General features: G+C 36.1%; 1 protein-coding gene across 1 annotated transcript; it reads left to right on the top strand.

The window, feature by feature from the left end:
• The first annotated feature begins 6274 nt into the window (after positions 1 to 6274).
• Positions 6275 to 13798, top strand: LOC117671369 (left-right determination factor 2-like). The gene is made up of 4 exons (XM_034427254.3): positions 6275 to 6586; positions 8795 to 9038; positions 10108 to 10347; positions 11395 to 13798. Exons 1-4 carry the CDS (start codon positions 6319 to 6321, stop codon positions 11732 to 11734), a joined length of 1092 nt encoding a protein of 363 aa, XP_034283145.3. The 5' UTR covers positions 6275 to 6318; the 3' UTR covers positions 11735 to 13798.
• The last annotated feature ends 11554 nt before the right edge of the window (positions 13799 to 25352 follow it).

Below are 25352 nucleotides of genomic sequence, written 5' to 3'. Positions count from 1 at the left end.
GGCTTAACATTATATGCAATCCAGATCATTGTTCAATGAATCATCACTTCAAAATTTTTGGTTTAATACATTTTGTGGAGTTAACCCATTCTTTTAGTCTAATCTATTTTAGAATTGTAAAAATGGAAAAGGGGGGTAAACTCAAATCTTCAGCAAAAGCAAACTAAAACTGAAATACACAATAAATTAAAAAATAGCCCGATTACAATTGTTTATTTAATTTTTTCAATTTAGACAGAAGCCCATCTCATAATAGGAACTAGACAGTTCACATCATTTACAAATAATACCATAACATCACAAGAAATACAAACATGTCAAGGAATCAAACAACATTTAAATAACCACAATGGGTTTCACTGACCCCCATGCCTAGGAACACATTCACATCTTGAGAGTTTTACCAAAAACCAGCAAGGTCAGAGCTGACCTTTAGAACACTGTTCTAAAAGACAAAAAAGCCCCCTTTCCTGGGTCCCACAATATGATATTCTTTTACCGATGGGATCTGATAATTTATTGTTTTAAATGTATGTAAAATGTGCACCATGCTTATCTTGCACCAGCTTTACAATTAGACTTAAACCAATCACAATTCCTTATTAACACCTAGGTTTAGTGATAAAAGAGCATGTTGTTAATTATGCAACAAACAGATAATACATATGAGTTTTATAAGTGTCAGTTACACAATCAAAGAATAATCTTTTATTTACAGGCATGACCAATGCAAACTTAACCTGCAGTTTTGGTTGAAAATGAGATTCTCGTTTTCTCTCTCATATTTCATTCTAAGCAGACACTTTAAATCCCTTGTCTGACATTTTAAATCCACCATGTAGGTTCCAATCCACATTGCTCAGAAAGCTCACCTACATAATGCTTGCCTTTTCTTGTTTGCATGACAAAAAAGGAATAGTAAATCCAGCAATTGGAGTAGATAATCACCATTGTGTGAAATCCTCTTCAATCCACATTTTATTTTTTCTAATTGAGTTCAGCTGTCTGTTTAATAATTTTATTTCACCTGTGGTGGTCATAAATCTGCTTCCAATACACATTTAACATTAAAGAGATTTCAGTCTATTAGACTAGACACCACGCAGAGGAGAAAACAATCTCTAATCTAGAGACTCCAGATGCAAAAATCATTCCCCAAAGACTTGGTTTTACTTACCGTGCAAGCCAATTGGGGGGTTGGGGGGAGATAATTTAGAACTGTGTACTCCAGGAAAGAGGTATATTAGTAACAGTAATTTAAGCAGATACCAGCTTTTCTCAGCAATAATTGGTCTACGTTTGCATATTTTCTGAAAATGCTTCTATTGTGCAATTGTCCCTCAGTGAATGCAGTATTTTTCAAGAGATTATGCAGATATTATTGTCTTTCTGCTTTCTTCTTTTTTTCTGTTATTTTCTTAACAGTGTTTCTTAACAAAATCTGTTCAGAAGGCTATAATTGCCTTTTAATTATCAGTAATAAAAATAGGTTTGTTTATATTTTTTATTGATATAAAGTACTATTCTTCCTCTTAAATGCTTGTGTTTATAAATGTTAGAATTCACAAACATCTTTTTTTCCTCAGAATAAGTTACCAATTTTGTATTAAATGCTTCTCTTATGTACATTTTCAAAGATTGTTGGATAATTGATTCAAATCACTTTATAATAATTCTCAAATGCAAGTGAAACAATAACTGAAATTTACCTTTTGAAATATGGATTGTGATATTCTTGGATTCTATACAAAGCATATGCTAGGTTAATTAGAAGAAAATGTAATCTTACCTTAGTAATACTATATAATAATAATAATAATAATAATAATAATAATAATAATAATAATAATAGTAGTAGTAGTAGTAGTAGGTACCATGTCCAAGAATTTTATAAGATACATCAACAAATTGCAGCTTCTTGCAATAACACCAGCGGAACTGCAAAAAACTACGCTACTTGGAACATCGTATATCTTAAGAAGGTACTTGGTTGATACCTAGCAGCAACCCATATCAACCATTAGCACCAGTCAATGATATTTGTGATACATTTTTGAATGTTCAATTGACTGAGTTTCATGTTTAATGAATAAAATATATAATAATAAATTAGTAAGACAAGAAAAAAGAAAGAATGGACTGGCCTAGATAAATGAAAGTGAATTATTGGGGGAAAAACATGTTCGTCTATGATGATTGACAAAAGCTGATCTGTTTTCAATAACATTTGTGAGTCTGAAAGGGTGCTACTAGATTCCTCCAGATCTGGTGCAGAAGACACACAGATTGATGACTGAAAGAAAAAGAAACAAAATCTCTATGGAGTCTATGGTGTTCTTTGAGCTTGGTTGTTTGCTTGCAGATGTTTTATTACTTAATTAGATAACATCATGACACTCACACTTCAAGGCTCAGCTATGCTTATTCTCTCCTATTGGATTAATAACTCCATGCAGTTAAACTATACCAGTAGCTACAGAAAACATCAGGTCAAATTAATCTCTCATTTTAAATATCTCTGAATACATTAAGTATTAAATTTTCTATAGTGATTTTTTTTATTGAAAATGCTCTTTGATCATCTCTCTGAAAGAACCTGCCAGTGTTACTCTTCTAACATTGCTTGCTTTTTACTTGCAAAAATCAAAGCACCAGACAGATTTTAAAATGTCAGCATTGTGCTGTTGGTATTATACAAATAAAAATTTGCTTAAAAAGGATAAGATATTTATTTATATGTCATATGTTGTGTAAATGTCTAATTTGTGTTTTAATAAAATTTATAAATTTTTTATTTAAAAAAATTGCTTTTTTTAACTGTGTGAAATCCTCCCATGGAAAGAGTTCACATGAGAACAAAAATGTTCCCCACATACATATGAGTTACATGAAACCAATTATACATGAAACAGCATCCAATTATATCACAGCAATTGTAATATATTTGTAATACAATATATGATTATAACTAAGGCACACCAGATTTTAAAAACAACCTTTTAAGTTTAATAACTGATATCTGTGTTGTCTGGTTTTTCTTTTCATTTCCCATCTTGATTTTTCTAATCAAGGAAATATATTGCTTCAGATTGGAAGCCTATCTAGATTTTATTTGTATGGAAACTGGAGAACATGCTAATGAAGTTAACACATAATAGATCAGGATATTGTTGAATGATTGCTTTGTTTTGTTTCAAATATGCTTACCCAAATAAAGCCAAACACCATGATAGCATGATGTCTGAAACTAGTCCATGATAATGCTCTGGGCAAGGCAAATATTTCTGTGTAATAAATGTGAACTGAAATTCATATAAAGACATCCTATTCAGGAAGGGCCTGGAGATTTATCTAGGCTATTTTGCCTGTAGGTCTGGCAGGAGTGGTGAGCCTTGGCAATGGCTATATTAAACGGAGGTATTATTTATATTTGCCTGCTGACTGTGATTATATTTTATTGAATTTTTAATCATGGTTTTAGAAGAGTTGAATGCTGCTGTATACTTATTTTCTCCATTTCAGGCTCAGCTGCAGCTGTTGCTTGGCTAGACCAGGAATCCAGAAGCAAGAAAAGACATGTACAACAGCACTCTTGTTCAGCATATTGGCACTTTCATTTCAAAATGGGTATTCTGAAGTTTGGAAAGGAGCATCTGCCAGGTTAGGGCTATTTTGATGGAAAGGTATGAATACCAGTTTGTGAAATTCTGCACAGTAAAGGTAAAATCAGTCTGGAAGCGGCAACCTGGACTTGGCTCCTAAGCAGTGTTGGGTCTGGTTATTAAATTGACCAGAGACCATCAAGGAATATCAGGATAGCAGGCTAGACCAGGAAGTCAAACCAGCATTCTGGAAAAAAGCAGGAATAAATCTCTTCTACAGGGAAGCAAATCCCTTTCTTGTTACCAGGAAAATTACATTGATGTCTTTGTGATGTCTCCAGGAGTTGAATGCAACTCGGAGACTGTATTCTTTATAGAAACTCTATAGGAAGATTTCTCTCTCTCTCTTGTAACTGCACAAGCTAGGCCACCCACTGAATGGTGGTAGATTCAGCATGCTAATGACTTAATTTCCTGTGCAAAGACGTAGGGATTAAGAAAAGATTAAACAAATTGATAGGGGATTAATAGCGATTAGGCATGATGGCCTTGTGCTGTTTTAGGATTTACAATTATTCCTGTCTCCAAATGCCAGTGGCTGGGATTGTCTATTATACTCATGTTCTGGAAGAGAGCTTTTCTTAGACATGTGACTGACCATTGTGGAACAATATGCCAATCCAGCATATTTCCCAAAATGCTGCTTTGGAATGAGAGTAAATGTAACAGTTTTCTTTTTAAAAAAAACAAAACATTTTTTTAAATTTTATTCAAAGCAAATCATTCAAATAGAAACTCCAAGAAAGAAAAAAAAAACACTAAACAAGCCCACATCAAAAAGTGCATAAACAAAGAAAAACAGACATATACATAAATTGTCCCTTCTAGTTGAATACTGATAAATATATTTCAAAGATAATAACTCCACCCCTTGTGAAGCAGGCACACAATTTATAAATTTCTACAACACTATTTACCTAACCCACTTAGCCTGACATCTATCTAGTATGTGAAAACCTATGTTTTAACAGGTAAAACCAATAACTAAATTAAATTTCTAAATCCTTTATTAGCAATCTATTTATTGTATTTCATTCCCCAAAAGTCCACAATGGCTTCTGGTGTACCATAAGTCACAACAATCATTGTATCTACAGTAGTCTATCCAGGATCAAATATCAAATGTAGTAGTTTTCTGAAACTTTAAAGTAGCCATGTCTTTTTACACAATTAGATGAAGGATGAGATGGTCACCAAGTTGGATGATTTTAAAAAAGAAGTAGAGAAATTTGTAATACCTTAGGCAATCTCTGGTTAATAGTCATTATGATAATGTATTATGAGCAATAGATTTCATAGCTCCTGGAAAAATTATGGAGAGGTAACAGTTACCCTAGGGCCTAGGCCATGCTTGATGACTTTTGATATATAGTACATCTTCAGGAACAAAATGTTAGAGTAGCTTTCCATGTGAAATTGTTCTTATTGTTTTTCAATGCCTTAAAGTTGGAGAGAGCAAATAACTTTAGATATTTCAGTACAAAGACAAAAAGATAAGTTTTCCTAAATTGAAAAAGTAGAGGGGGGGGTCTCTACTTTTTGTTTTTGTAATTTTGTAGTGATTGGTCTTACTGCAATAATACATTTTTACAGGCTTGAGTTTTGTGAAACAACAAATTACATCTGCAAAATAGGACAAACATGCTTTTAAGTATATATAATATACTTAAAGTTAGAGGAAACCATAACAAACACAATGCAAATACACATTCAAAAGGTTTGGTCTATATATTTTTAGGTTTTAGAAATTAAAAAGTATTATGCAAGGGCCTGGAAGATATGGTGTCACAATTAAGTACTATTTGGCAACAATGTCATTTACAATGTTCACACACCTAACAACAACAAAATAACAGCCCATAGTTACCAGCACCCGAGTATCAGAGAGATTACTTTGGAAAAGTTTATTTTAATACATATCTCTTTTGACAAAAGATATGTTTTATTTTCCTAGTCAGATACAGAAATCTTCTCCTATTTGGAACTTTCCAGAGGTACTGTGAATAAACGTACAGAATCTTCAGCCTGCATAGCAGTTTGGTAGTGCCTAAGAACACCCTTTGGGGTATATATATATATATGCCATAGTTTGTACCCAAAGTTTCATAGATATGGAATTTGAATTTCCATTTGATTTCACAACAATCTGCAGTTGGTGGAATAGGATCTAATAATTATATAACATATATAATATAATTAGTGTGCTGTTCCTCTGAATGGTGGCTAAATTATACTTCCCCTACCACCTTGCAAATCCATGTGTTTACTCCAAGAACAAAAGGCTCTTCGACTAACATAACTCCCATTGTATGGATATATTTTCTGGAATGGGGCTACCTAAGGCGAAAAATATAAATGAAGTAAGAACACTAAGCTTCTCAATATTCCTATGTTATTACTTAAACGTCGGAAGGTGTGACCATGGCTTGGATGTATCCAAGGAGATGTAACACTTCCACTTCCTCTGCCTCACTTCAGCTTGTGGAATTTGTTATGCCAATGATATCCTACTCACTATATAAAGACGTCCTATGAGTTCTCCTTCCCACTCAGGCAGCCTGCAGCTTCAAAGCACAATCTCTTCTCTGCCAAGAAAAACTTGTGCTGAGAAAGAGAGATTTAGGGAGTCTTTTCCTATTTGATTGATTGGCAAAGGATGGCTGTGAATCTTAGCTGGGCCTTAACCTCTGCCCTGTTCCTAGCTGCCACCACTGCTGGATTTAGTGAGAAAGGACTCAAGCGAATATTGCTGGAGAAACTGAAACTTCCAGATGTCCCTGCTCTCCAGATGACTGACCTGGAAAATCTAGTGATTCCAGAGAATATAAGGAATAAATACATGTCCATGCTGGAGCGGCACCGAGTGAAACGAAGAGCATTGCCAAGTTTAGCTGGGATCTTGAGAGGAGTTCCAGGCAACGCAGGTAAACTTGGTCTATGTTTGCATGAAGCTAAAAGCAAATTCTTCATCCCCATTTGAAATCTGGAAACTTCATCAATGCCAACTGCTTAACAGATTTAATCCAAACCACAGGAAGACAGGATTTCTAAAATATTTTAAGCTAAATGTATCCACAAAGGTGAAATTTGAAGTTCAGAGCTTGTCTTGAAATTTAATTTATTTCTCATAACGGGGAGATGAGGTAGTGTTGATAGCTAGTTTTAAAGATTAAAACTTAACCTAGATATTATTATATTGTAGTATTGTTCATAAAGTTATGTTACTTTCCTTGCAAAGAATGAATACATTGCATTTGTTTACTGTAATACAATCTTAAATGTGATTACTGAGAAAAATATTTGCTATTTAAGCACATTTTCTCCTAAATGAGGCTGATCCCTACTTTGTTGAATATCAGATGAAAACATAATCACGAACTATGTAATTGCTATTTAAAAACAAATGAAGGGGAGTCCCATGTTATGGCTCTCACTATATAAAGAAAGAATTTTTGGTGGCTCAAACAATGAGAAATGTTGGCAAAGGAAAAGAGATTTAATTTGCTATGAAAGTTGTACATGTATTATTTTTAAAGTATTGAAAATACAAGATGCATTTTGAGAGAAAAAAAACATTGATGATTAAAGCAATTTTGTAAAACAATTATGCTGTCTGGAAACTCTTTCCCTAACGTATCTGGAGGGTACCAAGTTGTGGGGAAAAATCATGAGTAGATTTATCTTCTCTAAATATATGTTATAGCAGATGACAGTATATGACCTCCATTTGAAACGTTAGTAGTAGAAAGCATTGTCATGAACAAATACCATAAAGTTTTTCACTGATTAAAATATGGGTGGTTGACACAGGTCTTACTAATCACTATTTACAATTTTTATACTGTGTTTATATAAAGGAAGGATTGAAAAGTGCAAGATGCTAACAAAAAATAGAAGGAATTGGATGTCCATCTGTCTTCCTCTAGAATTCCTTTTTTTAATATAATTTTTATTGTAAACACATTTAAAAAAAACACAAACATACAACATTTATATCCATAAACTTTTTTTACAGCTTTTTCATAGTGATCATTTCTTAGTATTTACTATTTATACATATTTTAACTTTATCTTATTCCATATTGCTATCTACGTTTCTCTATTTCATCTAGATTTTACTTGATCTTTACATTCCAGTCATTTATATTATAATTTATTATATTATTATTATTATTATTATTATTTATTTATTTATTTATTTATTTATTTATTTATTGAATTTCTATACCGCCCTTCTCCCGAAGTACTCAGGGCGGTGAACAGAATAAGGTTTCATATACATATAATAATTTTTTTTTATAAACAGTAAATAATAAATTGAGTCAACTTAGTGTATCTGCTAAGACCTTGGCATAGAATTTAGATGTTTATGCTAGCCCAGCTTGCTGAAACAGAAAGGTCTTCAGGGCACGTCGGAAAGTGCGAAGATCTGGGATTATTCGTATTCCAGGGGGTATTTTGTTCCAAAGAGTAGGTGCCCCCACAGAGAAGGCTCTCTCCCTTGGAACTACTAGATGACATTGTTTTAATGATTGTACTATGAATAGGCCTACACTGTGAGAGCGTATTGGTTGGTGGGAGGTTAAGCAATAGCCTTCATACTTTTGTATATTTATACAAAGTCAGCTTATTGCCCCCACAAACTGGGTCCTCAATTTACCTACCTTAGAAAGGATGGAAGGCTGAGTCAACCTTGAGTCTGGTGAGATTCAAACTTACAGTAATTGCAGACAGCTGGTGTTAAACACAATGCTATCAGTCTGCTGAGCCACCAGGCCCAACTCCATCCATTCCTTTAACCATGTTAGGCATGCTGCTTGATAATAGATCTCCCATTCCGGAAGGGCTACTCCACCTCTGTCCCTGGTATCTTGTAAAGTTTTTAATCTTATTCTAGGTTTTCTCCCTTGCCATATAAATTTTGAAATCAATAAGTGATCTATTTCATGTTATTATTACTTAAAACAGCCTTCAATAATCAGATGTCTTTCAGATATGCTGTATTATACAGTACAATCTCTACCAGATAATTGAAACATCACTCTTCCAGAGAAATAATGTCTTGTATTTCCTAGGACATGGCAGTTGGAAATAATTATTTAAAAGTGTTCCTTCTGTTTCCATCCACAAAGATATCTCAGGAGACATTCTCTATTCAGACACCACCCGTCAGAACCTGATCTTCGACATGGAGGGCAGGATTCCAGAAAACAGTGAAGTCACCATGGCTGAACTGAAGCTTTTCAAAAAGCCCCTGGACAAGAAACATCTGCCCAGCAGGCAGTCACAAAGGCCAGTCATGAATGCAAGGGTGACCGTGTACTGGGTGCAACTTCAAGATAATGGCACTAACCGGACCTCTTTAATTGATTCCAGGTATGGAAGGAGAGTCCACAGTCTCAGAGTATTTTACAGCATGGGAATATTATTTTGTCTCTAATATAGCCAGTTTAAAATTGTATAGTCAACATAATATAATTTAAAGAATGTTTCTGCAATTTATTTTTTTAGTACTTTCTAAGAACTTAATAATATATAAACTGGTTCACATACTGTGTTTGGCTTAATGTAAGTGTGTGTGAATTCAGTTACTATTGTTAATAAATAATGGTTTACAGTTTGTAGCAATGTATGCATCTATGTTGCTGTAAACCGTGTAATCTATAATACCATGATTCAATCTGATATGTGAATGCAGCCACTTGTTCTCCTGAGAAATTACGATATTAGCCTTGAAACAGTTTAAGCTGGTATCTCAATCTCAAGAGCATCAGGACAGCATCCACAATATTGGGCTAGCCATACAAAATAGATTCTAAATAAGGCATAGCTACTATTTCTGGACTTCAGAGATCAAAATAACCACTCAGCAGTAGCAAAGAGTTAAAATTTTCTGTGTCTCCTTAGTGCCAACTAAGGGTCATCCAGGTTTTGCAGTTTGGATATAACAGCCATAAAATAAGGTATTTGTCTACGTAGATATTTCAATGGTTTTCAGATAGCCTCACACGGTTTCTAAAAACATAATGAAAATTTAGGATCACAAAAATATTTTATTCCCAGTCTAGATCAATATATGTTACATTTTGGATTTATCAGTTGTGTTTAATTGGTAGCAGGAATTACAATAGGAACCAGATTCTTCTTTGTTTTATACTATTTTGTATACTGTAGCATTAATTTAATAACTGTTCTACTTGTCATTCATTTATTTATGTCAGTACCATTTGTGCATTTTGCCCATAATTTATTTGAATATAGTATATTTTTATTCTGTCCAAATGTTAATTTTTTTATATTTTCTAGAAAAAGGAAGTTAAAGTAAAAGTCTATGTTAGAAGCTATTGTTGTTAGCATTCTCATTATTATTATTCTATTCATAGTATGTTTGCATTACCAAAATATTCTAAGCTCAGCTAAGCATTTCATGCTTTTTAAACTTTAGATTAATTCCCATTATGGAGTCTGGCTGGAGGAATTTTGATGTTACTCAGGCTGTACATTTCTGGCTGAAAACAAAAGCCTCTGGACCAATGCTCCTGGAGATTTGGATTGAAGGAGAAAGATTAGGCAGCTATGCCTCTGAAATGGCCAAAGTTGTGCGTTTTACATCACAGGACCCTTCAGATAAGGCACTAGGCAAACCAGAGTTGGTCCTTTACACTCTTAACTTGGAAGAATATGGGTAAGTGTCATGTTATTTCTGCATACTAACATTGTTTCATTTCTGTCTTTCATGATGAAAAAAAAAATGCCAGGCAAAAATTTGGCAGCTTCCAACCTATACTGAATAATGTTTACTTGAAGCTAAAGTCAACTGGATTTTGAGTTAGGTTATTCAAGATAGTGGCTGTTTAGTATGTCCTTTACCTTGTTCAATTGCAAGTAAGTCCATGTTCAACAAGACTCTCAAGAAAGTTGGCATGACTTTGAATTTTTGCTTGCTTGCTTCGGAATAAATGTTCATACAGTGGCATACAGATCATTTCTCATTTCACAACTAGTACAAACACTTTACATGAACAGTAATACTTCAGCAAACCGCATCTGGGAGTGCTTCTAGTGGGGAAAAATCTGGAATTAGTCTGTCTTTGATTAATTAAAATAACACCTTATCAGAGAGGAATATAATCTATAATTGCTACAGGTATATAGTAAATTTATGTATACACACACACACACACACACACTAAATGAATGTGATGCAGAATATAGAGTGGCTTACAGTACAAATTCTTGATCATCAAGCAGTAAGTCAGGTAATGTTAGACGAGTCATTATAATCTGCCTGACATAACTATTAGAGGAAAGTCTGTAGAGAGTCATCCAGGTCATGGTTGTCCCAAAGGTGCTTTTTCAGGAGGCAACTGGAATTTCTTGGCTTCCATTCCCCACTGTCCTGTCAGAGCTGAAGAAGCTTCTTGGATGGGAAGCAAAACATCTTCAAAGAAAAAAACAAGAAAGTCCAGTTGCCTCCTGAAAAAACACCTTTGGGACAACTGTTAGAGGAAAAAAAATGGAACATGTTGAAGTGGTGTGTGAGACAAAAGCCAAGAGAGTTGAGCATGTAATCAATAAACAGACAACATCATTAAAACAACCAAAGATATATTTACGTTCTTGCCTAAAGTTTTGTATGTGTCAGTCGGCTTCTTGCTGAAAACTTTCAGCAAGTGAGTCCAGTGACTCCAGTCCTACATCTTAGATGAATATTGATTCTGCTTTTTAACAGAGGACCTGGGGACTGTGGAGAAGGAAGCACGATGGAGAGATCTACCTGCTGCCGGCAAGAACATTATATCAATTTCCGTGAGTTGACCTGGACTCAGTACTGGATTATTGAGCCAGCTGGCTATCAAGCTTACCATTGTATGGGCAGCTGCTGGCAGCCGAAGAATTTGCTGCATCATTTTGGCTATGGAGAGAGATCCTGTGCTGTGGTGGAGAGTTCTCCTCTTCCCATGATGTATCTTGTCAAAAAGGGAAACTACACAGAAATTGAAGTGGCAGAGTTTCCTAATATGATTGTAGAAAAATGTGGCTGTATAATGGACAATATAGCTGTGATCTAATAAACGTTCACAACTGGTCAGTTACAAGAAAATCTTTTTCTGCTTCAGCACAATAACTGCAATCGTTAATACTTATTGCTCAGAATCCAAACCACGTGTGGCATATTGAATCTAGCTGCTAATCTTGTAGACCCATTCATTGCACAATTCCAAAATCTCTTTTGGGGCAACGCTTGGATTAGGCAGCTTCAAAGATATAAACTTTTTAAAGATCTTCAGATTTCTTCATGAGGCAAGATGCTAGAAAAAATGAATGGAACTGGAGAGAAGGAAAATTAAACGAAAGCTTTGCCTGATCAGAGTTTAATGGAATGTAGAAGATGGAAATATTCAAGCTGAGCTCTTTCTGGGTTATTGATCTTTAGGTTCCTTCAGAATTGCTCCTTAGATGGCTGGTACAAAGAAGCAAGCAAGTGATTGTTCCCAGATGTACAGTAAATACTATTGCAGCTGTTATCAGAATTGGTTCAACTTCAGATTGGTTTAATTCGACCAAATAACAGTATTCAGAAGAAGATACAGTTTAACTGAATTTTGACAGAGGCTATAGTTTCCTAGGGAGAGCTGCTGTCCTGTTGCAGAACAGATTATTAATGTTAATGTAAAACTGTTAGTATTGGGACAAGATTGGAGACAGATGGGTCTTTTACTTTATAGCTCTTGCATTTGTATTAACAAGGGCAAGGGTATACTCTCCCACCAGACTCTCCTGAATGATCTTTGTCAGAAAAGATCAGATCCTAAGTGCCAGAAGACAAGTTTACCTGTGTTGTCCTACATACAGTATGATTTTCTCCCATTGATATGAATGGCAGCTATTCATTTCCTATAAGAAGAGTAAAGGAGCATTTCAAGAATACCAAAAGAGTAGATGTTGGAATCTATATGTTCTTAGTAATGGAGAATCACAACGGATATCATCCATAAGCTTCCTTCCTTTCATCTCTTACCTTTAACATGATTTTCTATCATGTTTAAAAATTGACCCAGAATTGTATTGCCTTCTATAAGACAAGATCTTTTTATACAGTACCAGATATACCAAAACTAACCACCTTATGTTTGTTCTGAGGGGTTTATGTTGGCTGTCAGTTTGTTTCCAACTGAGATCTGCAGTGCTATTTATTACCTTTAAAGCTGGAGATTATTTGTGTTTATACTACAAGAAAGAACAGTGCTTGTGGGAAGATCTCTTCCTCACTCACTAAGGTAATCTGAAGAGACTACCTACATCAAGCTACTCAGTTTCATTGGGCAGCATCCCATAAGGTCCTCTTCATTAAGAAATGTCTCTCTTTAAATGGATGTTTAATATTTATTATTATAATAATAATTAATTTTAATAGTCTTTGTTTTATATTTTTTACTGTATATCCATATAAATTTCTTAAATAAATAAATGTCACAGACAGACCTCAATAGTTATGGCATCTAGTATTTAAAGTCCAACTGATTTTATAGGAAGAATTAAATCTTTACTTACCTCTTTCTGGCTGTAGTCAATGAGACAACACTATTCAATGTTGGCTAAGTAAGGACAAAGATATGCTCAGTATGAAATATAATTAACTACAAATCAAACTACAGTTGAACAGAGAGCTGAGTTTTCTATCTGATTCATAATCAGTAACTATAATAACAAGCACTTATCTGTAAATAATGCAGAATTCATGTATGTGTCTTCTTAGAAACCAATATGTGTTATCTCGGCAAAGCATATTTTTTTAAAAAAAGAAAAATGTGTCCAATTTTGCATAAGCACACTGCCTCTCAGTCCCTGCTGCTCATTAAAGAAGCCCAACGTTTCCCCCCTACTGAAAATAAAGGTGCAGATGATTTTAAGAGACAACTTATTACTGTGTCTTTTTTAAGGCTTGCACAGAAGGTTGAAACAGGTTGAAACAGCTATGCTGCTTTAATGAATAGCAGAGCTATGCTCTCTTGAGATCCTGAGTATTTCTGAATTATTGTTGGACTGTGCAGAGTCCGGGTGCTTAATAACTAAACATAGAACCATAAATACTATGTGAGACATGTAAAAAAATATTTGCTTAAGCATGTTTTTGATGGTAGTATTATTTTAATGTACAAATTATGTTTGATGAATTTTCTTAATTTGTACATATGTGAAATGATATAAAATAAAATATAAAATCAACACAATGGGGCTTTTTATTTCCTCTTTCATAAGCATCTAAGGAATGTATCATTTAATAGTAAAGTAATTTTACAATGGTAGATCATTATAGTAAGTTCTAGCAGAAAAGTAACTCAAGGAGTAAACAGTCACATGAAAGTGTCTCAAGAAGAACAGCTTTGTATGCTTATTTAAAGCATTTATATGGCCATTCAATTCAACTATAATTCTGGGCAGCATACCGAGAGTATCAATAAGCAAAAATATGAAAACATATGACTATGTTGATCATCAGACAAAAAATCCACACTGAAACAATCTCTTTGTTATGACAATAGAAGATTTTCACTTTCAAAATCTTTTCATCAATCAAGACAGCTAGACTTTGGAGGAAATGGGAAGAGGTGGATGATATTTGAATAGTCTATGAGTGCTCTTGTCCTTTAAAGCCAACATGAATTATCACAATCAGAAGTAAATAACATCAGAACTGTCTTGCTTTATTTATGTCTAAAATTCAACTGCATTTTCAGTTTACCTCAAAATTTAATCTGTGTAACTCTGAAGTTCCAACATTAATCTGTTCTTAAAAAGCTGGACTAGAGAAATATCCCCTCACCTATTTCAAATATTAGGTTAGAACATTTGGTTACAGAGACAATGGAACAGAGCATTTGCTGGATTGCTGTTCACTTTATGACTGAACTTCAGATAATTATGAGGGATGGTTTTCCTTTTAGTGAAAAGTATATAATGTTTATAAAACTTTAAAAATTGGACTGAGAAGGACACTATTAAACTCCTGTTTGGGACTGATTCATAACCTACCATACTTTTAGTATGACTGCCTGAATACAGCCGAGTATGACAAATAGTGAACAAAATAATAAAGCCACATGTTTGACCTCACAGTATGCTTGACCTCAATTTGATATTCTCCAGCCTCAGTTCCCTTGAATGTTAATCCATATGGTCAGAATAGTTCCTTCTATACATAGGAAGGAATAAAAAAAAGGTGTCAGAGTTACTACTCCCATAATTCACAGCATAGTACCAACTGGAGAGCATACAATTGAAGATATCTGATCAATATTGGCCAGGTTGACAAGTTTGTTAACCATAGTTTCTTGAATAAGTCACAATTGAATTCATTCAGATAATGCACTACTAGGCCCTAAATTATGATCTCCTAATCAGAAAGCTGCCTTGAAGCCTAGCAAATTAGCTCTATGACTTAGGAAAATATGGCCATCCAGCTACTATAGCGGCAGTTTAAATCCAGGACTTAAATCTCCGGAGACTAATGTTCTTAACCCGTTAACCAGTTGTTTTGAATTCAGTAACACTCTCTTAATAAGGTCACCATGCGAGTGAAATGGGGGGAAAGAACCTTGTATACTGTTGAAGGAAAGGGGAACATACTAGAAATAAACTCTGGGGTTTGCTATCAAAAACTGGCAAAGGGAATTGTAGTAAAACTACTACAGCCCATAGAGCTCCTTTTCAGAATATTCCATCCCATTCTTGCTCCTTCCTACTGTTTTTGTTTCCCGCTTTTTCCATTACTCCTTCCTATGTAAAGAAGAACCATTTTGACTATATGGATTAACATTCAAGGGAACTGAGGCAGAGGTGGGTTTCAGCAGGTTCTGACCAGTTCTGGAGAACCAGTAGCGGAAATTTTGAGTAGTTCAGAGAACCAGTAAATGCCATCTCTGACTGGCCCTGCCACCATCTATTCTCTGCCTCCTGAGTCCCAGCTGATCGGGAGGAAATGGGGATTTTGCAGTAACTTTCCCCTGGAGTGGGGAGGGAATGGAGATTTTACAGTATCCTTCACCTGGAATGAGGTGGGATTGGAGATTTTACAGTATCTTTCCCCTGCCACACCCAACAAGCCACACCCACAAAATCGGTAGTAAAAATTTTTGAAACCCACCACTGAACTGAGGGGGTTACTAGTAAATGTAATCAGTGTATATAAATATATCCTACAGTTTCAAAATTACAATTCTCAAACTAGAAAGATATTGCTAGTTAGTAATTTTCGGGATTGTAGTTCATACACTACACTGCCTAGAGTGTACCAGGCAGCTAGCCTGACCTACATTTCCTGAAATGATCCTATATATGGAATTGTTACCCTATATCAGGGTGAAATCTACTTATCTTCCTTACTGGTTCAGAAGCACACGTGCCACACACGCGCCGTGCACACGCTTGCTTCACTTGCATGTGTGTGTATCACATGCACGTGCAGACCTGCGCATGCGCAAAACCTGCGCATGAGCAGAAGGTAAAAAACACATTACTTCCTGGTTAAAACCAGGAAGTAATGACACCCGGGTGGGTGGGCGGAGCTTTGCTCTGCCATCACTAAGAATCGCCGAACCAACGGCCAAGATCACTACCGGACCAGGCAATCCGGTCCGATCCGGGAGCATTTCACTCCTGCTCTTTATGTCTAAGGGTATAGCAGCTTAGCAAACCATTTGTTTCTAAAACTATGTGTATTTTTAAAAATAGTCTTTCCATTTATACACCCAGTGATTTATATCACTATGAACATTTTAGGAAACAGTAGCAGGGTTGGGCAGAATTAGAATTTCTTTTCACATCATTGTTACAATACTAAATAACTTAACACAACAACACAAGCAACAAGGCCACATATATTTTTCAACCACTTAACACTCTTTCCTTAGGATTGGCATGGTTACTTGTTTCTGGCCTTTGCCTTAGTCTCTATTCTTTTTTCTTCTTCAATATACAGTAATGAAGAAATGGGAATGAAGTGTATGAAGCATATATGTATGTTGTCCTTGAGTTACCTCCAGTTGTGGAGTGGATTGCTAATTTACTTTTTCAAAGTTCTCACCCTTCTGCCAAAAGCCTTAGTCTTTCTTTAAGGAGGTGGACATCAGGTTTTTCCTATCAAAGTTGCCCCAACCCATTTCTCTTCCTTTGACAAAACCTTGCCAACCCCGTCTGGCACCCTGCTTTCCAGCAGTGGCTCTAATGAGTAGTTTGAGCACAAAACAAATACTGAATCCACATCCCAACAAACGTGGAAATCAGGGTGGCTCCATTTGGCTTCTGTTTAAACCAGCTGGAGTTCTGGCAAAAGTACAGGGCAAACAAAAGATGTGTGGCTGGACACATTTCAGGATGTGCATTTGTTTTAAAAGGCATGTTATTGGATTTTTCAAAATACTGTCTTGAAATGTTCTTAGAAGTAGTTAGAACACCCTTATGGAAGAAAAATAATTACAAAATTCCTACCTGAACTTGTCTGAGAGATATGTATGCTGGTATTGCTTTGATCAAAGGAGACAATAATTTTCTATTACAAAATAACAGAGAAAAATATATTTTTCTTGCTCAAATTTTTTTCCAGTTGAGTAACATGTTATGGTGTTGGCAGAAGATAAAGACCTCAAAAAGTGAATTAGCAGCTGGCTCCAGGTATTTAAGGACTCCCATTGGAAATACTCCCAGTTGAATATCCATTCTTAATCTATTTTGTTTTCATGGGTCAAGCCGATATACTAAATCAGAGCCTTGGTGGCGCAGCAGACTAAAGTGCTGTTAAGTAGCACCAGCTGCCTGCAATTACTGCAAGTTCAAATCTCACCAGGCTCAAGGTTGACTCAGCCTTCCATCCTTTCGAGGTAGGTAAAATGAGGACCCGGATTGTGGGGGCAATAAGCTAACTTTGTATAAAAAAGAACACCGCTTAGGGGGAGGCGAAAGCCCTACTAAGCAGGTATATACAAAAGTATGAAGGCTAATTGCTTAATGTATTGTAAGCCGCCCTGAGTCTCCAGAGAAGGGTGGCATATAAATCGAACCAATAAATAAATAAATAAATCAGGATTATTTTTTAAAAACATTTTAGTTGGATAAAGTATAATACCATGATTTAGAAATTATGCTAAACCATATTTTACAAACCAATATTTGGATTCCTGTACATTAAACCACAAGACATGGCTTAACCTAAGTGAGTGAATCAGTCTGCTATATCTGCTAAATAGGGCTGTAAAATCTGGGCTGTAAAAATCCAGATAACCATTAAATGGAAGCAAAGATATTTGAAAATAAATAACTTGTTCCTATTCAATAGTTACCCTATTTTTTTGCATCTAAGATATGGTTGCTCTAGCTAAAATGTTCTCCTAACTAAAATATGTAAATGTTATATGTAGTTTAATTCAGGATTCGAAAATCTTTTGCTGTCAAGTTGACATATTATTGTCTTTCAAACAGTTAAAAGGGGGGATTATATTGTAGTCCTTCAATAAGTTTTTTTTTTTTTTAAATGCATTATGAGCAAACTCATTCTGTGCCTTCAGATTGTTTGGGCTACAATTCCTTTTATCCTTCAGTTGCACACTGAGATTTGCTTGGAGAACTATTATTGTTCTAGTGACGTATAATGCCTTAGTGAATAGACTAATAAAGCAATTAGTAAAAGATTATTAGCGTTTAGTAAGAATTGCTACATGTCTCTTTTCTCTTTGACTGGGATGTCATGAATTGCAAAGAACAATTTTCTTTTTTAATTGAACTTTTACACATCAAATAGCATTTCCTTCTCTTTAGGGTTCTTTATTGACATTTGTCACTTTCAGTTTTCACATACACATTAAGACTGCAGTCATTCACTGGTGCATGAGTGCCACTGAATATAGTAACATGTACTTGCAAGAATGCCTGCGTATGATGATGCTGTTAACTGGAAGATTTCAAGGATCCTCCAAGCACTGGAGTAAAGTTCTTCAAAGAGGGACAGACAATTGTTGCTCCAGCAAGATGCCTGAGCTGAGTTCAGTTTTCTGGACTCTAAATCAATCCAGTGATGGGCTTGATTCAATTGTTTGGAGTTTAGTAGATTATATGAAGCCAGTGGCTATACCTGGCCAACTATAGTTTATTGCTTTTTGTGTTAGAAGAACACATCCAACCATGAAGCTTATTCAATAAGTTATGCTTAATAACTGTGCAAATTCAGGCATTGAAAAAGAATATAGTGCAAATAAAGGTCAAATTTTGGGCATCAGATTTTGATCCCCAAATGTGTTGTTTAAGTTCTAGAACAAATTAAGAATTAATATACTACTAGATCCTATCAATCAAGGAATGTCAGATGGTGGGACCAGGAGGGGTGCCTTTTGTGCTAAGAGTCTGCCCTCTGAAACTTTCTTTCTGCTATGATTAGGATGGCTTCAACCCTGCTGGCCTTTTAGAAAGCCTTGAAAACCTGGCTATATGCCTTTACCTGGGGTCCTGAATGAGCCAAGGACTCAATTTCCTGATTATGCTGACACCAATGGATTAAAATACCTTTTGGCTGCTATTTCTATTTAATTTCTTTTTATATCATGTTTTAATTATTTTTATTGTTGTTTGCTGTTCAGAATCACTGGTTTGAGTTGGGCAGCTATATAAATAGAAGGAATGTAAATAAATAAATCTTCTGCCAACCTAGCAGTTTGAAAGCATGTAAAAATGCAAGTAGAAAAATAGGGACCACCTTTGGTGAGAAGGTAACAGTGTTCCGTGTGCCTTCAGCATTTAGTCATGCCGGCCACATGACCACGGAGCCGTCTTCAGCTTCGGACTGGCTCTTTTCTTTGAAACGGAGATGAGCACCGCCCCCTAGTGTTAGGAACAACTAGCATATATGTGGGAGGGGAACTTTTACCTTTTAAATAAATAAATAAATATGTTGTTCACTAGCATGAAAGAAAAGCATATAGCTCTGACATGATGCCTATATCATATTAAGTCATAATGTGATTTATTCCAATAAAGTCAATTCAGCAATCCATGCCATACCCTTGAAGGGTTGATACTGTCATCCACACATATATCAGAGAAAGGTATAATCTTCAAAGATGAAATTGCTGAAACTCTACAGTATCTCATTTGGAAGATGTGCCTTTCAATCAGTAATATTCTCTGCTATCCTCAGTGAATAAATTACCATTATTTTGCTATAAACGATAACAAAATAAATAAGTTAAACTTTAAAATTCACAAAATGTGTTTTTTTCCTGAAAGAGAGCTGCATATCTCTTGTGTATTGTACATACACATGTTAAGAAATCAAGTAGGCATTAATTGATATAACTGATAATTGTACAAATTAGGAATTTTTATTTTTCTGCTGTTGCTTAACTAAAATTGTACAATGTGTTGGATTTGATTTCAAAAAAATTGCTTTTAGAGTTTGCAAAATAGCAATGTCTGCAACATTTTAAAGCCACTCTCTTTTCCCAGGATCTCATAGGAGCTGCGAAGGATGCCATGTGAGTCTGCAAAAAGACTATATTCATGCCCGATGTGCTCAAAAACACATTTCTAAATCTCTGGGGAATGGAATTTGAAATGCTGCAAAATTCTAACAACAACATAATTTCACTGTGTAATTTATACAGATTAAGGTTATCAAGTGACCATTTCTTTATTTGTTTAAGATATTTTTTACCCAACCTGGACAATGACCAGATGTGTCAACTTCAACTCCAAGAATTCCCCAATTAGTTTAGCCATTACACATAATCTGAGAGTTAGAGTTCAGCAATCTGAAAATTGCCTAGGTTGGGACAAAGAATTATCTCAATGGCTCTAGGCAGTTTACAAAAATGTAAAACATCAATAATTTCCTTAAACAATATAGAACTGTCAAAAAACTATTTGAAAAAAGCTATGGTTTTGTAATTTAAAGTATAATAAGGAGTGGGGTTGCCATTATGAAGTGGCAATTTATCTTACTGTAGAAGCTCGGTTGTATGTTCACCCCCTATAGACAGCGATGGCATCAGCTGACTATACCGGGACGCCGGTAGCCACAGCCATTCGGTCTTGGAAGGGTTGAGTCTGAGCCTATTTCTCCCCATCCAGACCTGTACAGCCTCCAGGCAGTGGGACATCACGTCAAGGGCATCATTGGGATGGTCTGGGGTCGAGATATACAGCTGAGTGTCATCAGCGTACTGGTGTACCCTCACTCCAAAACCATGGATGATCTCACCCAGCGGCTTCACATAAATGTTGAACAGAAGGGATGAGAGGACCGACCCTTGCGGCACCCCCCAAGCGAGGCGCCTCGAGGTCGACCTCTGCCCCCCTGCCAACACAAACTGCGAGCGGTCGGAGAGGAAGGAGGAGAACCACCACAACACGGTGCCCCCTATTCCTAACCCCCTCAACCGCTGCAGCATGATACCATGGTCGATGGTATCAAAAGCCGCTGAGAGATCTAATAGGACCAGAACAGAGGAACAACCTCTGTCCCGAGTCCTCCAGAGATCATCCACCAATGCGACCAATGCCGTTTCCGTGCTGTACCCCTGTCTGAAGCCCGACTGGCTTCAGACGGGGGTACCTATGATAAGATGGGCAACCAATAAATTTAATAAATAAATAAATAAATAAATAAATAAATAAATAAATAAATAAATAAATAAAATAGACATAGCTCCAATTCCTGAATTCCAGTCCCAGTATTAGCAACAACTATAATTTGTTCAGATTCATCTTATTCTACTATCATATGGAAGCTCTTCAAATATTCAATCCTGGACTCATAAGAAAAGAAAAATATAGCTGATGGCAACTAGCACCTAGACATTTAGCATTCGGATGGCAACTAGCTCCCAAACCACTTAAAATTCTTTCCAGCAACTATAGGATTGGTCTCCCAATACCATCTTCTGATTGTTCTTAGACAGGGAAGAGTAGCATCACCATAAAGCGATGCCTCTAATCTCCAGGTTTTGAAGTGCTCCCATAATCTATCATGTTCAGTTATAGCAATCATATACCAAGAAAGAAGGGGAGAGGGGTTGTACTTCTCTTGTCTCTCTTTTAGTATATATTATTCATCTGAATGACTCAAGCTGTTTGCCAAAGAATCTAGGTAATGTGTTCCTTGACTTCAGGTAATGTATACCTCAAGAGAGAAGTTACAAAACTGAGAAGATTTTAGGCTTCTAACATAACAATATGCTAGATAAGGTATTTAATATACAGAATTACCCAGAGGGGCATCAACTTGGCATGGATTCAAGTGATTTCTTCTGTGAAGAACCATGCAATCTGCTCACAAAGCTGCCAGATATCTTCAAATGTAATTAAGAAGAAAAGAAAACCAATTCCTTATTTTCCTACCTAATCACTGGAATATAGGCAAAATAATAGCACCCACAAAAAGTTTGATCAGATTCATCCCATTTCATTACCCCAAACTGCACAGTATATCATAAGATCATAAGGGTTCTGATTTCAAACATGCAGTACTTGGAAACCACTGTAACCAGTTTTGGTATTATAATCTCAGCTAGAGTACTGATAGAGTGGAAAGTCAAATTCTCAGACCACCTGAGGCCAACTGGAAACCTTAACTTCTCGGAAGCAGAACAATCTGAGGAAAGCATGCTGCAGCAACCAACATTCACTAAGTAATCTGTCTAGGGCAATGCTGCCCCATATAAAAACCACTTTCCTCTAGAATTAACACCAGATCAAAAGTCTGACTTGTTTCAAGTACTCCATGGCAGCCACAAGATCCTTAATCACACCATCAAGTAGCCTTCAGCTGATTAAGAGCTGAAGTGGCACAGTGGTTAGAGTGCAGTACTGCAGATTACTTCTGTTGACTGCTGGCTGCCTGTAATTTGGCAGTTCAAATCTCACCAGGCTCAAGGTTGATTCAGTCTTCCATCCTTCCAAGGTCGGTAAAATGAGGACCCAGATTGTTGCGGTCAATATGCTGACTCTGTAAACTGCTTAGAGAGGGCTGTAAAGCACTGTGAACTGGTATATAAGTCTAAGTGCTATTGCTATTATTAAAGATAAGAAATTCTGAGGACTCCACCACATCTGAGTCCATCAGCCTAGATAGGAACTCAACCATGAGGTGGCCAATATACCAAATAAAGAGAATGTCCTTCATTCACCTAACAGTTCAAAATAAGGATGTGGTCTCAAAAACTGGTAAAGGCAAAGAATGGGAACCTGGAAAGGTGGAATCCAGTGGTGGAATTCAAATATTTTTACTACCGGTTCTGTGGGCATGGCTTGGTGGGCATGGCAGGAGAAGGATATTGCAAAATCTCTATTCCCACCCCACTCTGGGGCCAGCCAGAGGTGGTATTTACTGGTTCTCCGAACTACTCAAAATTTCCGCTACTGGTTCTCCAGAACCTGTCAGAACCTGCTGAATAACACCCCCGGTGGAATCCTTGTGAATCCTTGCATGGCAGGACTCTTGTCTCTACTGTATGGTGCTTGCATGGAGCATCTAATCCAGCAATCCCTCCTACATTGTTGCTGGGATCCTAAGGTATATCTAGTTAGCAGTAGGTAGAAGACATAACATTTATTACTGAATGGGCCTTACTTCTTTGTGTAGGTCTGATATTTAAATGTCTAGCAGCTGAATTGGTTCATCAATCATAAAAAACACTCAAAAGAGATTATAATCAGTAAACACAGTTAAAATTAGCAATTAAAATACCATTAGAATTACTAGATATTTCAGTGTCCAGATATAACATTCCTAATAGCTGTAAGGGAACAGAAACTGTAGGAGGAAGATAAATCCTCTTAATCTTTAGATCTCATTAGACTGAAAAGTTGAGTTTCATGTGTCTTTATACTGTGTAAATTATGTGTGTAGTTTTTAGGTCATCAATTTGTTTGCTTTTTAATGACTCATATTTAACAATAAAAATGAGATTTATCAGTTGTCAGACTTGTAAATATTTTCCTTTTATTTGACATTATTTTTCTGCTTTGAATATTTTTCTTCGCCTCTAAGCTTCCCTGTGGAATATGAAAGTTTAAACATGCAATCAATCAATCAATCAATCAATCAATCAATCTTACCCTGCAATAGTCTGGTCTTATACTATAAACAACTTACCGTAGTTCTATAAGTAAAGGGGGAAAGATATTCATCAGGCAGATCAAATGTTTAGCTCTGAGTAAATAATAGTAGGCTAATGTTTGAATTTATTTATTTAGTTATTTGATTTGACTGACTGGCAAGTAAATCACATAATACACTGGGATACTTGGCAGTTAATAAATACATAATGTAAAATGTTCATGGTAACTGTAAAGAAGAAACCCATAACCAATAACATCTCATAACAAAGTCAGAAGCCAAGTCAAGAGGACAAAAACCTACGCACACACATCTTCGGAAGAATTCCATCAGCATATTCTGATATGAGCCCACCATAGGAGCCATCCTGATCTCAACAAGGTACCGGTTCCAAAAACCCAGGTCCTGTCACGGAAAAGTGACAAACTCTTTCGCCCCTGAAAATAAATTTCGATCAAGCTGTTGTCAGCCAAATATCAGCTCATTGCTTCAGCAGGTGCTGACTGCCCTCTAATGGCAGAAAACTGCTATCATATTTAAAGTCAGATCTAAGATCTGTGTACAGTATTAGGATGCAGGTGAAAATAAAAATTATCAGCTGAATCATTGGTAGTTGAGTTAATATTTTATTTTTAACCAAAAAAACCAGTTTTTCATAATCAAACTAGTAAATTTATAGATTCACAACCCCCTTAAAGAATAACAAGGTCAGATTGAGTGGAAATATGATAACATTTTCAAAGACTGTTGGAATGGCTTTCATATGGCAAGTAAATTAAAAAAAAAGAGCTTGATCTAATGTGGTTAAAGCATAGAGGGTAGATCCTTTCTGAACATTAGAGAAACAGTAATGATTACAATAATTTGATAAAGGAGCTAAATACTGGGGGAGGGGAGAATGGTCTTTTCCTTGCCAGACAGTTCATAGTTGGGTATGTTCTGATCACAATTTCTTCCATAAATACTTAACTGCAGTGGTGGGTTCCTCCCGGTTCGGTCCGGTTCGGCCGAGCCGGTAGCGGTGACGATATGACGTCACCGAACCGGTTCTCCCCCCGCCCTTCCACCCCCCATTATTCTTACCTTTTATTTGGTCCCACCCCCAATCTATTGCTGCCTCCTGAGTCCCAGCTGATGACTAGAGGGAAAAAAACTGTTTAAACTCTTGCCGTGGGGCTTCAAAGGGCCGTCATACAGCTGATCAGTGTTAAAAGCAAATGAGTCGGGTTGTAAGTGCGAGGACTGGTCATAAATGTGAGGACCTTCCAGAAATGACTCTGACCAGCTAGCCATGCCCACCTAGTCACATGACCTCCAAGCCACACCCACAAAATAAGCCATGCCCACAGAACCGGTAGTAAAAAAAATTAGAACCCACCCCTGCTTAACTGCTATTGTGAGTCACCACAGTCACTCTGTTCCTTCTGTTTTTCATGCAGTGATTCCTAAGTCTTTATTTGCAGTTTTTATTCCTTCCAGCTACTTTGCCTTGTACCTTCCCTTTCTTTATCCTTCACCAATTAAGGTAGCTCTCAACTTACCACAATTGAGACCAGAACGTCTGCTGCTAAGTGATGCATTGA

The sequence above is a fragment of the Pantherophis guttatus genome, chromosome 1 (genome assembly GCF_059756535.1).
Source record: "Pantherophis guttatus breed Tessera chromosome 1, ASM5975653v1, whole genome shotgun sequence".
Taxonomy (NCBI): Eukaryota; Metazoa; Chordata; class Lepidosauria; order Squamata; family Colubridae; genus Pantherophis; species Pantherophis guttatus.
This window is presented reverse-complemented; position numbering and strand designations above follow the sequence as displayed.